The 14,201-nt window shown below is 47.6% G+C and overlaps 1 protein-coding gene across 2 annotated transcripts; it reads left to right on the top strand.

Annotated features, from left to right (window-relative positions):
* The first annotated feature begins 535 nt into the window (after positions 1 to 535).
* Positions 536 to 12,741, top strand: LOC116949487 (uncharacterized). Of its 2 annotated transcripts, XM_032966866.2 has the most exons (3): positions 536 to 1,560; positions 6,123 to 6,207; positions 9,658 to 12,741. In XM_032966866.2, the coding sequence occupies exons 2-3, from the start codon at positions 6,132 to 6,134 to the stop codon at positions 11,337 to 11,339; spliced, it is 1,758 nt and encodes a 585-aa protein (XP_032822757.1). In that variant the 5' UTR covers positions 536 to 1,560; positions 6,123 to 6,131; the 3' UTR covers positions 11,340 to 12,741. The 2 variants fall into 2 exon arrangements, 1 of the variants encoding a protein (XP_032822757.1); XR_012946222.1 differs by lacking the exons at positions 536 to 1,560; positions 6,123 to 6,207 and adding an exon at positions 8,368 to 8,808 and having other exon boundaries at positions 9,658 to 9,745.
* The last annotated feature ends 1,460 nt before the right edge of the window (positions 12,742 to 14,201 follow it).

Genomic DNA, 14,201 nt, shown 5'->3' with positions numbered 1-14,201 from the left:
CCCTCCGCTGCAGCTCAAATTAAGCAGTTCGTAGGCTGTCGAAATTCCAGCTAATAAAAAAAAGGCTCCGGCAAACTGTTACCGACAGAAGAAAGTGCAACAAACACTGTGCATTTTGTGTCAGGATGGCTGGAAGTTGACCGTTTGTTCCCTCATATGCGTGGAATCTTGTCTCGGCAACTAAAGTTCCCGAATTCGGGAGAAGCCCACATTCAACGAAGGCAGCCATGCAGCACGAGGTGGGACGTTTATCCCACTACTCTTAGGGCCTTCCATAAATTGCCTCACTCTTGGCTGTTGGAACCTTGGGATTTATAATATTGTAAAAAAAAAAACAGATGCAAAGGCCGTGGCAATTGCCAATGTTTGTTGTTACCTTTCACGTGAAAATTTGCGTTGTCTCCAGCGTTACCTATCCCATGTACCATTTACAATATCTCCGTGCGAGAATGCATCCCCGACTTTGTGAATCATACAATGTATAGGTGCGCGCCTGTCGGAGGGGCGTTTCGTCGCTACCTAACTGAGTGGCGAGAGGGGTGGAGGGGTCAGGTGAGATGATGACCGGCGAATGGGTGGCGATTCGTAATAGAGGTTTTTTGGGGTTAGATGGCGTAAATATATCAATGTGTCGTTAAGCCCGCCACCACCCGACGCAGCCAACTAGTAAGGGTTGTCACGTAAACAGAACGTGCCAATTCGTTACTAGTGCGTTACTAGTACAGCGCACCGGTGTGTTGGAGAGCCAAGCCACAGACAACATTGTTAATCTGGAGTACGACGTTTCGCCAGTAACACACCGGTGTGCTGTACTAGTAAGGAATCTGCAAGTTCTGTTTACGTGACAAACCTTACTCATTGGCTGTGTCGGGTGATGGCGGGTTTAACGACACATTTATATATTTACGCGATCTAGCACCAAAAAGAACCCCGCATTACGGACGATATTGGTGGCTAAAGCCTACCACGTGTTAAACTGGGTGGCGATTGTCGGTCGAGTGTTGGATTTCATGACGTCACTCCCCGCTTGCCTGCCCCACTCATCACTGCGTTAGGGAGTTTAGAGTAATTGCCTGCTGCTATATCAATGTCCACGTGATGATGATGATGATAAGCCACTTCGTTGAGCTATCATTTGTGACAGCCAGGTCGCTTCTGAAGGAGAGCCACCTAGCAGCTCAGTGGTTGGGGGCCTTTACCTGGTAGCATTAAAAAAAATTGTGTTCGTTAGTTTTAGACAACAACAAGAGAACAAACCCCCCACGCGCGCACGTAGCCAGCTCTGTTATCCCCCCGCAGCACGCGCACGCACGCACCTGGGAGAGCCAGGTGCGGGCGAGTCGACGTCACGGGCCCCGTGCGGCTGACGTGTGCGGCGTGACAGCACGGGGCCCCCTCCCCCACTACCACCACCACCACCACCCCCACCAACCCCGCCGTGTCTCAGCTCGATCTACAATCGGCTGTGGGTGCACTTGTGGGCACGCTCCCCTTTGAGATTGGGGGCTCCTTTCTGATCTCTCCTCTGAGCTGGCGCGATCATCAAAAGCACTCAGTCGGGTAATGTCCTTTCCCCCCCCCTCCACCCCCCGTTTTTAAACGTTAATAATGTTGTTTTTTATTCTCATTCATCTAAATTAGATATTTCTTTAATGAATGTACACTTTTACAGAAGGTGGTGGGTGTAAATGATCATTATTATGGGGTCTGTGCATTGCTGAGAATTGATGTATAACTCTGAGGATTGTGTGGTTCAGTTGTGGAAGTGATGTGCTCGGCTTTGATTAGTACAAAATAGAAAGCAGATGAAAAAAAATACATCGATGTTACATCAGTAATATATTCAGTTCACCTGAATATACGGTTTGCTTTAATCAGTGCCGGATTATCCTAGTAGCAAAAGTAGCTACATATGTAGCTACGTGCCCCGCACTTTCAAGGACCCCGCGCTAAATGCTTTCAAGCTATCAATTCCGGTTCAGTGATTCTGCACTTGCTCTATTACTACAGTACTATACCGCCGTCAACTTTTATGAACGACTGGGTGTTTAAGGTTAGCGTTTTGTCGTGTTATCTGGCTGTATAGCACGTGAAAAAATACAATTGCTTTACGATGTAAGTAAAAAATGTGTGTTTTAATATTTGTGTTTTTTTTATTTAGAGCCCCTTTATAACATCATGCTCCAGGCCCCGCACTAGCTTACTCCGGCATTGGCTTCAATCAGTACCGATGTGAAAGCCTAAAACAGAAAATGAAAGGCGAATGTAGCTTTTATTCTGATTGCCAAGTTTTTTTTAAAAGTGGAATGGCGAAACGTTGTCGCCTGAATCTCGCCCTCTCGAATCTCCACGCGTTACCGCTTCGCTTTTACAAGTATTGTAAATGCATTCTAATCGACGCTAACACAGACAGTTTGGGATTTCTTAACAGAGAAACGTGCAGTGAAAAACGTTGCCTAGGCTATCAATGCCTCGGCATAAATACTCAGAATAATATATAACAAATTATCATATTACGGCATTACGTTTCACCGACATCAAATTACGTGCAAAAAGTTGCTATTCATGGTAATGACAACTTCCATTTGGCATTTGCAAAAAAAACTACGGTACATTTCAGCAGAGCTGAATGGCCACAGTTCAATAAAAAAAGCTGCACTAACTTTTATAAAAATGTGTAGTACTCCAGCAATGAATGTCGATTATTTGTTTAAGTAGTCGAAGCTTAAATGATATATACTGCACGTTGAGTTTGTGAAACAGATTTTGGAATACCGGGTAATGAGCATGATTGGGTATCATGTAATGTTAATGCCATGTTACTAAGCAGCCATCAATTCGTTTTTTTATTCTCCGGCAAATGTCCAGATTGTGAAAAGTACTGTGAGGTGATCTCGTTCCGATGTAAAGTCTCAGTGATGAATTCTGTGTACTACGTCGACAACAGGAGTGAACGCAGTACATCCATAACTAGCCACATGACTTACCAACTTGTCCACGCACCGACCGACAACGGCAGCTAGACAAATGCCACCATCCCACCAGTGTGTGTGTGTGTACTATTTTACAGAATTTCCGATGCAATGCTGTTTACCAGTCATATCGCGCGCTTTCAGATGAGCTTCTGCGGCCGTCTGGAACGTACATCCTGCTGATATTAGGAAGCCACTGAAGCTACGCACCATTAAATCATCTCGATTGAAAACTAATTTATTTAGAACTTCTTATTGTATTTAGTTTGTTGTCCTTCCCTTGCACCTATGATTAGCACGGTTTCCTAGGTACGGTGCAAAACAAGTTCAATATGCATACATAGATTTTTAAAGAAAAAAAATAGCAAACACTGTAAAAACAAGCACATCCACCCGCCACAACGAGGCCAACGTAGGCTGCTTAATTCGTAATATTTTACCCCCCCCCCCAAAAAAAACCAAATGACCCGCTTTATTTTTCCAGTTGTTTGCGTTACACCTCGCCTGTTCCGGACTTTGCCCCACACACAACGTGCCCTTCTCTGTTTTACAAATGAAAAGCTTACCGAAGAAGGTTCTCTTCTCAGAGAAATCCTCCACACTTGATGCTATTACAACGTTGTCTGCTGTCTGCAGAGCTGTAAACTACGGCGTAACGTTTTGTCTGGGTGTTGCCCAGACACAGTGATGCAGTCTATCAAATTACGTGGGGGGGGGGGGGGCTAATGGTGCTTCCCACAGAGGTGGAGGTCTCAAGATATCTGCTTCAGAAAGTTATGTCTGAAAAATTGCTGTTGGTGTCATGGTCCATCACATACTGGTCTTGCAATCCAGACGAGATCGCCGATTCGATCTATAGGCGCGGTAGTTGAAACAATGGTTTCTGAAATTGTTCAACCTCAGTTAGCCGACAGGCAGGTCGCGTGTGACGGTGTGGGTACACTCTTCCAAGATGTCCGGCTGGCGTGGAAGAGTAGGCCAAAATAACCATCTAGAGGGGCTCTCCAGAGCTCTCTCCAGTGGAGGCCCTGCCGCCAGTAGTTGCGTGAGCGAGCAGTTGCAGGGCTGCGCCTTTAACTTTTTTTCTCACTCTGGTAACAACATTTGCGTTGAGCACCAATTTCCAAAAAAAAAACGATTGTAATCGTCGCATATGAGAAACATTTTCAGACGTTCATAAACGTCTTCATTTGTTGCCCTACCGTTTGCGTTTTTACACCTTGTGCTTATTATTGTGGCGAATGTAGCGACCTCCAGTGGTTGGCAGGGGCTGGGGGGGGGGTGATAAAGAACCCATGACGTGAAATGCATACGGATCTAAACATTGTAATAGATCATTGCACAGGTGACTTGGTGTCTGCAGCATGAGCTTAAGAATCTATAATAATTACAACCAATAATGAAGTGGCTCGGAAGCCAGAGCGCTGAGATGGCACCGCTCGGTTTTATCATCCGGACACCCGCCTGTGACCAAAGCGCGTTGTTGTCAAGTGTAGCAATTTAATGGTCACAGGCTGCAGGAAAAAAAAATAAAAACCATCACGATAACTTTGGTTCTACACTTATTTGTCTAAATTCTAGCGATGAGAATTGAAATGATAGTTTTGACTGTCACGCGACCGACATTGCTGCTCTGATGCAGAACGGGAAAGTGCTGCGCTCTGCTGTGTGTGGATCAGAGGTCACTAGAAGGTCGATCTCCAAGGTAGCTCTGTGATATCCGCTTCCGCGGGCCGTTCCCCAGCGCCAAGGCTCGGCACTGCTCTGCAAAAAGATCCGAATGGATTCTTCGTCTCGTGACGAGTCACCATTTCTCACAATCGGGCGGTGTAGTTGAACCCCACAGTGTACAGCACCCGTAGCCACATGGAGCTGTCGCCATCTAGCCACAGAGATTGAGAGATGCATCCTCTCCATCGAAGCTGCACGAGTTTGGCCAGAAGGGGCACTGCCACCCCCTTGCCACTCATTCCACTCTCTCACTCAGGCCACTCACTCCCTCTCTCCACCCGGTCCATCCATCCATGAAATTGCTGTTTTCCACCACTCCAAAAGCAAAGTTTGTGTAGAATAATAGCCATTTACTATACTTTTGAGGCATAAGCAATTCTAAAAATAACACTTACTACCCAGGAACAAAAATCCTGTTACATCGTAATATAATTACACCACTCCAGACAATACGTTTACATTGTTACTCTTTGGTTCTTTCGGTAAAGTCACATAGGTAAAACAATTAAATAAAATAAAAAATAAAATATCACGACAAGCGGTCGTCCTCAGGAGGAAAAAACAATCCAGCAGTGGAACTAATGAACCAGGAAAAGAACACAGCGAGAGAGCTGTTTACAACAAGAGGTTATATATGTTGGCGAAGGGCAAGCAGGTGGGGTCTGAGCTGGAAGGGAATTCCGTCCCCACACACAAGCACGTCAGTTGTGTTAATGGGGGAGATTAGGGAGAGAGAGATTAGGGAGAGAGATTAGCATGAAATGAGCTTCCGTCGCCGCATAAGAGTACCGTCCCCGCATATGCGCGCAACAGCAGTGTTAATGGGAGATCAGCACTATGTTGATGGGAGAGATTAGGCAGATAGATTAGGGGGATTAGCAAGTTAATGTCATGTCTATGTGTAACACAAGCTGCGGCGCTGCCAACTGCGCTGTGAGAGGCAAGCACGTCCACGCAAGAGAACCACCGCAACGGTGGTCGCGCCAGTGAGACACAGCCCATCACACAGCCAGAACCATCGATACATCGAGGCTAAGGGAGCAGAGGTGGCCATGTTAGTGAGACCCCAGCCCATTAATGCAGAGGCACCTAACAGGGCAATGCAACTCAGAGAGTCGGAGATAACAGCCAAACGGCAGGGAAGAATGGGAGCGCCACAGCAAGTTACGACTTTGCTTGGTTAATAACGTCCTTCCAATGATTGATCAGCGTATACCCATCTTCTCGGTTGAAATTGTCTCTGTGTTTATATAGTTCTCCCGTCTTCCAGCATTGAGAGATATTCTTCTTTCCTTAATGTCCTGCATGTGTTGTACCTCAGAGGCGGCGACCCCAGAGTGATGATGTGCCGCACGTTGTTAATGTGGTATCTGCTTTTGTTGGTTAATAAGGTACCCTCTGTCCATGGTTGTTGCACAGATCCTCACGATGAAGAGGAAGGAGTTGGTCTATGCTCTGCTGCTGAGCGTCACTTTTCACTGTAGCCATGGGGCTACATATCTAGGTAAGAAAAACGGCCCTCCTCAATGCTGTCCACCCATGTAAACACTCATTCATTGGCCAATCACACCTCAATATATAGAGGACAGCAGAGCTTGGGCAGTTGTTGGCGTCAGCTCACCGCATCGACGCCTTCTTGCATGTCTGTGATTAGTTTAACATGTGGGCTTTCGTGACCAATATCATCCATAATACAGGTTTTTTTGGGGGGGGGGGGTTAGATCGCGTACAAATATAAATGTGTCGTTAAACCAGCCACCACCCGACACAGCCAATTAGTAAGGGTTGTCACGTAAACAGAACATGGCCAATTCGTTACCAGTACAGCACACCGGTGTGTTGGAGAGCAAAGCCACAACATTTACAATCTGTAAATGTTATGGCATGGCTCTCCAACACATGGCTCTCCAACACACCGGTGTGCTGTACTAGTAACGAATTGGCATTTTCTGTTTACGTGACAACCCTTACTAATTGCCTGTGTCGGGTGGTGGTGGGTGTAACGACACATTTATATATTTACGCGATCTAACCCCCCCCAAAAAAACCTGTATTAGAGATATCTGTGGTTGCTCACGCTTCCAAATCGTTCTCTCTCTCTCTACGAGAGTCAGCAAATCCTGTGCATCATATCACAAGTTGAAATAATATTTTAAGCATGCAACGTTAGGCCAACGTTGGCATGCGGTTAGAACCTCTAGACCAGCATTGGCCTGACATTGGACAAACGCTCCATGTTTGCTGGGTACCTACATGACACATAGCCATTATCGTTGGAATGGGACCACAAGATCAGGACTTGCCAAGTCCTCTCTCTCTACCTCTAATGATGCAAGCAAGCCAAGTGTCTGCATCTGAGTTATCGAGAGTGCAACCGGATCGCTCTCGAAATTTTAAAATTTCGCCTGCGGCTGCTTTGTCCATATCTGTCCGAGTAGTTGCGCAACAAGGAAATCAGACGGGGCATTCAAGATTTTAACGACCAATCATAGCTCACAAATGTGCAGCACATGATGAAGTACGCGTTACAAATTACAGAGCAGATCGACTCTTGAATGTTCAGCATAGTTTGTTTCTACTGTGAGCATCCAGTTGCACAACTGCTCGCAACTGGTCACATAAACATGAACGTATGCGAGTGATTCAGTTGCATGCAACCAATTTGCGCGACCGATCACTCAGTTGCGGATCCAGCTCAAATGCCACGATATGCAAGGACAATTTCTAGGGTAATCGCTGCTCGCAAACGTCACCAGCAAGAGTGGCCACACCATTTCCCCACGGAATTCAACTCCTAAAAGATGCCAGCAGTAGTTGCGTGGGGACAGCTTCCAGAATAGATGCTCAACACGTGGCCTCACCTGGAAGACCACACTTGGATTACGAGCAGCTGAGAAAACGTAGGTGCTTAATTGGAAGAAAAAAAACCATGCAGTTTCCCAAATGTCGACATATTTGATTGCTACTCCCCCGAGTAAATAAACTGGGATGGCAACTTTGAATTGCAACCACGGAGGTCACGTGACCACCGAGTGTCGCGTGCTCTGCAGACCAATCACTGTTCATAGACTACGCTTATCAACAACGTTGGTTTTATTTTGTTATCGGCTCGACAAAACTTCGTCACCATGCCACTGCCTTTCCAAGATCTCGTAGATACTAACAGGGGATGCATTTCCCATGACATCACCGCAAGTAATCTAGAGAGCTGTCACCATCGCATTTTGAGCCCCCTCGCAAGCATCACATGGTCATCACCTGGATACGGGGCGAGGAGCATTCGTTCATCGCCACGTTCACCCCCCTCCCCCAACCACAGACAAAAACAAAAACCGCACGTAAACATGCACGCATCACAAAGGCACGCGCGCAAACCACACACAGGAACAAGCTCCTCGCACGCAAACACAACAGGCAAATGGGGGCAACAAAAGTCCCCACCAGCACCTTGTGCTTTCCCACTCAGCGCCCTTGTCGGCCGTAAGAGTTAATGGACCATTCTTCACCACACTCGTCAGTGTCGGTCAATGAATTGGGCCCACCCAGGATAAGTGCAAATATCACTCTGCACTGATATGGCCATGGCCGGGAATCAAACTCAGACCATTGAATTCGTAGTGTAGTGCATTAACCACTTTGTCAGTGCTCCAAAATAAATCAGGTATTAGCTAACCAAAACTCCCGTGGTGGTGGTGGTGGCGACGGCGGCACACGCCTCTAATCAAGCCCTGCAGAGTTGAGGATTGGTGGGTTGCACAATTGTTGTGAAATTCCCTTCCCATGGGTGTCGAGGTGCCGTACCTTGACTCGCCAGGAGAGGGGACAGTGCAGAAAAAAATGTGGACTCCACTTTTTGCCATCTGCCCCCTTCGCACGCGTGGGGTTTTCTTCGCGTGCTCAAGTTTCCTCCCACGTGTAAGCACTTATTAATTGGCCAATAACACCTTAATATATAGAAGATGGCAGCGCCTGAGCAAAAGTTAGCACCAGCTCACCGCATGGCCTGCCTTCTTGCTTGGCTGTGCTTTCTCTTTGCACCCGACTTGTTCTCTCTCTCTTAGAATACTGTGCACGGTTGAAATTATGTAATGGACCATATTATCTGGTACAATCAAGAAGATCGTTTACTCCCCTTCCCGGGTTGTTCGTTCATCTCCTCTAGGATCTGCTCTCCACCCCAAAAATAAAACTAAAAACCACCAGTGGATGAGCTTTCTCATGTACAGCGCCATGCAGTCTGGAATACCCTGCCACTCCACATTCGATAAATCAACTCCATAAATAAATACACCGTTTAAAAATAAATAAATTAATGCAAACCGACACACCTGATGACGACCGTTTGTGTTATGGTCGAAACGTCGTGAGAATTTTTATTGTTTTATATATATTTTATTATTTTATTGTTTCCCTTCAACGTGACTTTACCGAAAGAGCTAAGAATACAACTCCATCATGTTATTAAAATCTGAATTAAACGACTTTTTATTAATCTAGGCATGTGCTGAAAGATATGTAACCACTTTTTGGAAATTGATATAAATGAGTCGTAACTTTTTGGCCAATCCACCGCCGCCCCTCCTGTGAAGGTTTCCTGGCTTGGTTGGGAAGTTGAGATTGTGGTCCGGGATGTGTAGACCTCGTAGACTCAATTCTTTGTTGTGATAACCTGTGTTGTTGCTTGTGCTTTGTGTGTTGGTGCCGTTTCGTCATTTGTTTATTATTTTATTATATTGCTTGGTAGTAGGTTTATCATTTGCTTGGTGTGTATGTGTGTTGGGCTTCTTTTGCGCCGTACATAGCCAACCTACGTATTTGGGATTTGGTCCTCATATATAATTAATGTACAACATTGTGGGATGCTGTTGGCAGGAATAACACCGCTACATGAAATGAAAGTATTATTATTAACAACGTGAATTCCTGATTTTGTCACTTTATTTATTTGTTTCAGATCCTCGCTGCCAGGACAATGGCTACCGGCACATTGGCTTGCCCGGCTACCCAGGACCTCCGGGGCCCCCTGGCTCGAATGGGGTCTGCAGGGCGAATGACTGCAGGGGACAGAAAGGAGACAAAGGTGACCCCGCGCTGGCACAGCCATGCGTGAAGGGAACAAAGGGCGAGAAGGGAAATTCTGGGTTGATGGGATTCCCTGGCGATAGTGGCTCTACTGGTCCACGTGGACTGCCCGGTCCACCCGGTTCCCCAGCCGCACCTGGAGAACCCGGACCGCCGGGGGCCAAAGGAGAGAAAGGCACCAAAGGTTGCTCTGGAGCACTTGGAACTCAAGGTCTGCAAGGTCCTGCTGGTATTCAGGGGCTGCCCGGGCCAAAGGGAGACACAGGTCCGAAGGGCCTTCCCGGAGGAGATGGTATAATGGGACCTCCAGGAATGGAAGGAGTAGAGGGAATACAAGGGGACCACGGGGTTCCAGGAGAAAGGGGACTGCCAGGTGGTCCAGGCTTGAAAGGGCATCCGGGGAGATCCGGCCCACCTGGAAAGCCGGGTGGCGGAGGGAAGGAAGGGCCTCCCGGCCCCGTGGGTGCTATCGGGCTCCCAGGAAGGCCGGGGCCAGCAGGGATGCAGGGGCCGCTGGGTGTACAGGGGGAGTGTGGACTCTCTGGGCCGCCGGGTAGTTCTGGCTTTCCAGGCCCGAAGGGAGACCCAGGGCCTCAGGGTGACCCAGGAATCCCAGGACACCCTGGGCCCTGTGGACCTCCTGGAAAGGGGCCATGTGGACCTCCGGGAGAAAGAGGGAATCCAGGAGCACCAGGTATGACGGGACAGATGGGGCTGCCGGGACCACCGGGGCTGGTGGGGCAAGTTGGACCGTCGGGACCAAGAGGTGTGTGCAATGATAACTGCTACTGCCAGCCGGGGCCACCCGGCCTCCCCGGCCTTCCAGGCCCACCCGGCAATAACTACACGCCAATTCCGTGTCCTCCAGTAACTCCCCATCCGCCTATTAGACGTGCTTGTGAAGTAAATTTCTCGTCACATTGTCCTCCCTGTCCCACTCGTCTGACGGGCTCGGGTAGGAAAGCTAGGCGTAAGGCTTTGTCGACGAGTGCACGTGTTTTTTTAAACCATTCCAGATCATCTTGGCCACCAAAGGTGACCGAGGTGGCGTTTAACCAAAGTAGCGTCGGAGTCGGTGAAAGGCCGAAGCTGAAACGGGCTCAGGGTAAATCCAAGGGCTGCTGTCCGGATTTGGCGGCGTTCACGGTCAAGTCCTCCATGCTAAACCCCCGCGTCCCCTCCCGCATCAAATTTCGGGAGGTCATCTACAACAGGGGAAATCACTACAACAGCACCTCGGGTAAATTCCAGGCCGCCCTCGCCGGAGTGCACAACTTCGCCTACAGCTTTAACAGCGACATGGACGTGTGCGTGGGCCTCTACAAAAACGGCGAGGTCATCTCCCAAAACTGCAACGTGCCGAAGCAAAGTTGCAGCGTGAACGTCTTTGCTGAGAGCATCTTGCTGGAGGTGGAGGTGGGCGACAGCGTGTGGCTGGAGCTGTCGTCGCAACGAGAGAACACGCAGGCGGGGGCTGAGAATAAGCTGCAGGCCACATTCTCCGGAGTGCTGGTGTTCATGGGGTCAAGCGTATACAGGGATGGTTACGTGTAAGGTGCGCACGCCTTGTGTGCTAGCCCAGGGGTCGGCAACCTTTCAAAGAAGAAGAATTATTGTTTTTGTCTTTGACCAAAATAGTTCCGAGGGCCGCATCACACGCAGAGCTGCTTGCACACAAACACAGCAGCGGCAGGTATACAACAGATGACATTTTTTTTACTTAAACAAAATAGGTGATGGAATAAACTGCGCTATTTTAGTCTCCCCCCTTTAGTTACTCTTTAACAATACAGTTTGACTGCACATTTTGTCATCACCAAGACCCATTCCCTGCCATATTTAATAAATTATCTTTACGTTAAATTATGTTTAAGATTTAATAAAAGATTTAATAAAAAAACTGCTGCCCACAAAGGGGGGCAGCCGAAGAGCCGCTAGAGAGCATCCAAAGAGCCGCAAGGTGGCTGCCAAAGAGCCGCTAGGGGGCAGCCGAAGAGCCGCTAGGGGGCATCCAAAGAGCAGCAATGGGGCAGCCAAAGAGCCGCAATGGGGCAGCCGAAGAGCCGCTAGGGGGCATCCAAAAAGCCGCAAGGGGGCAGCCGATGAGCCGCTAGGGGGCATACAAAGAGCCGCAAGGGGGCAGTCGAAGAACCACCGCATGCGGCTCCGGATCCGCAGGTTGCCGACCCCCAGTGCTAGCCGGTCCCCAGGAATCATCAACAGCCTTAGGGGTGGTTATACCAAAAGTGCCTCCTCCCTGTCCTTCCAGATGTGTTTTAATCGAAGCAGCTAAAATGACCATCGCCTCGCCCCCCCCCCCCCCCCCCCCCGTGATGACTCGTGGAAGGAATATATGCTATTGGTGAACCGGAGCATGTGTGTCAACACGTGTTTTGGGTGGTTGTGTATTCACCGGCACGTGTGTTCCTCTTGTGGAAAGTTGCGTTTGTTGGGCTCTTTAAAAAAAAAAGTTATTTTGCAGATTATTTCTTCATAACCGTCTAACACGACTGCGTGGTGTCACGTACTGCCCAAATTTGACGTCACCGCAGTCCCGTCACTTATCGATAGGTCGACAGATTCGACGGGCAAACGCACATGTCAGTCTGAAATAAGCGAGAAGCGTTAAGTGTTTTTGCCGCTAAATATGTCGCCGAATATTTAACTTCACTTCATGAATCCAAGAGTAAAAAATATATCAATTTTAATCGCAGAAATGATGAAAGGCCTTTGTTAAACTCAGCTTAAACACAATAATAATCCCATCTTTGGACAGATATTCCATCAGCCTCATGCTGTTCTTTAAATACATACTTTAAATTTAAGTGGTACATTAAAATACTTCATCATTAAATGATCGATCTTGATTTGAAGCTTTCGTGACTGCAGGAATCCATACTCTTTGGTTCTTTCGGCAAAGTCATCATTCGCCAAATAAACACGCATGCAATCTATATTTTAATAATGATAAAAAGTTACCTTGCATTATATCAATGTTATTTTGTTTTCCTACATTAGCACATCAGGAGGGTGGCACAGTAGTTTGCACATTGCGCGATTAACCCAGCAACGTGAGTTTTGATTCTCGACTGCAACCATCATCAAATGGTGAATTAAATCTTAACCAGCCCTGGGGCTTCCTCTTTACCAACCCGCACTGACTAGTACGGTGAAGCAGGGAAGCTGACATCCAGCAGTGGATTGAAATAGGGTTTGAGAATTTGTATTCATAGTTAAGAGTCTTGAGTTAAAAAGACGCTTAAGTTGATTGACGCCTTCACGTTATTCATGTAAGTTCTCATTCTGAGCGTTACATATTATAAACTGCCTCTGCTTTGTATTGGTTTTATTTGCAGGTGTAATAATAATGATAATGGTGCTAATACGAGTTATACTTGACGCAGAGCTTGTTGCCGAGGGGGATAAACAACGCTCACGATTCACGGTGCACTTCGCAAAAAGTTGACGAGCCGGGCGCTGTTTCCATCCAGCCGAGTCACCTTGGCAGAGGGAGTTGTTTCAAAGATTGCACACGCAGGGGCGGGGGAAGGAGGGTGGTGGTGTGCTCTGCCAGGTGGAAATGGCCAACCCCGGTGTCACAGGGCTTTAAATCCCCTTTAGACCTCTTTTCCACTGTCCAAACCGAGCCACACCGGGGCCATTCCAAGGCAGCTCGACACTAGCCGCGGAGAGACACCAGGAAATGTTTGTCCGCTGCAAAAGCTCAGCACGTACTGATATTGCACGCAGTGGACAAGTCGAGACACTTGTAGATGATGTACTCGTGCTGTGTTCGAATAGCACCGACTGACGTCGCACGCAATAAACTCCTGAGCGAGATTCCAACATCTCGTAAGGCCAGCGCGCATCACTGTTTGGTTCTGGATCGGGCACAGAACTTAGCAAGCGGAAAACAGCCTGTACTATGTGGGGGTCACTGCACTGGCTCGGATGTGCCAGTGGAAAAGGTGTACCGGTGTGGACTGGTGCTATAACATGTACACACACGTATACACGATTCCTACTTAGGGGTGGAACGATTCACCACTGCCGGAGAGTCAAAGAATTGTCACAATTCAGGATCATGGATGGATTCAAGAATCCACATCATTTGAAGCATTGTGGTGAATGGTAGCATCCACCTCAAGTGGCAGCAGACGTTTTGTGCACCGATTACATACAACATATATGAATATGAAAAAAAATCTTTACACTTGCGATTTCATGCATGTATATCGTGAGCTCAATTCATCTCTTGTCAGCATGTTGATTTCGCCCTGTCGATATGAATGATGCTTTCCTTAGAATGTCTGTACGACTTTACAACATATTTTGCCGCTTGATAGGGAAATAAAACGTATATTTTCCCCCAAACTGTCTAGCCCAAGTTATTTTATAATGCACAGCATAAGAAAC

This window comes from Petromyzon marinus, chromosome 37 (genome assembly GCF_048934315.1).
Source record: "Petromyzon marinus isolate PM22_M1 ecotype Great Lakes invasive population chromosome 37, UKy_Petmar_22M1.pri1.0, whole genome shotgun sequence".
Taxonomy (NCBI): Eukaryota; Metazoa; Chordata; class Hyperoartia; order Petromyzontiformes; family Petromyzontidae; genus Petromyzon; species Petromyzon marinus.
The sequence above is the reverse complement of the archived record's forward strand: the minus strand, read 5'-3'. Positions and strand labels throughout refer to the sequence as shown.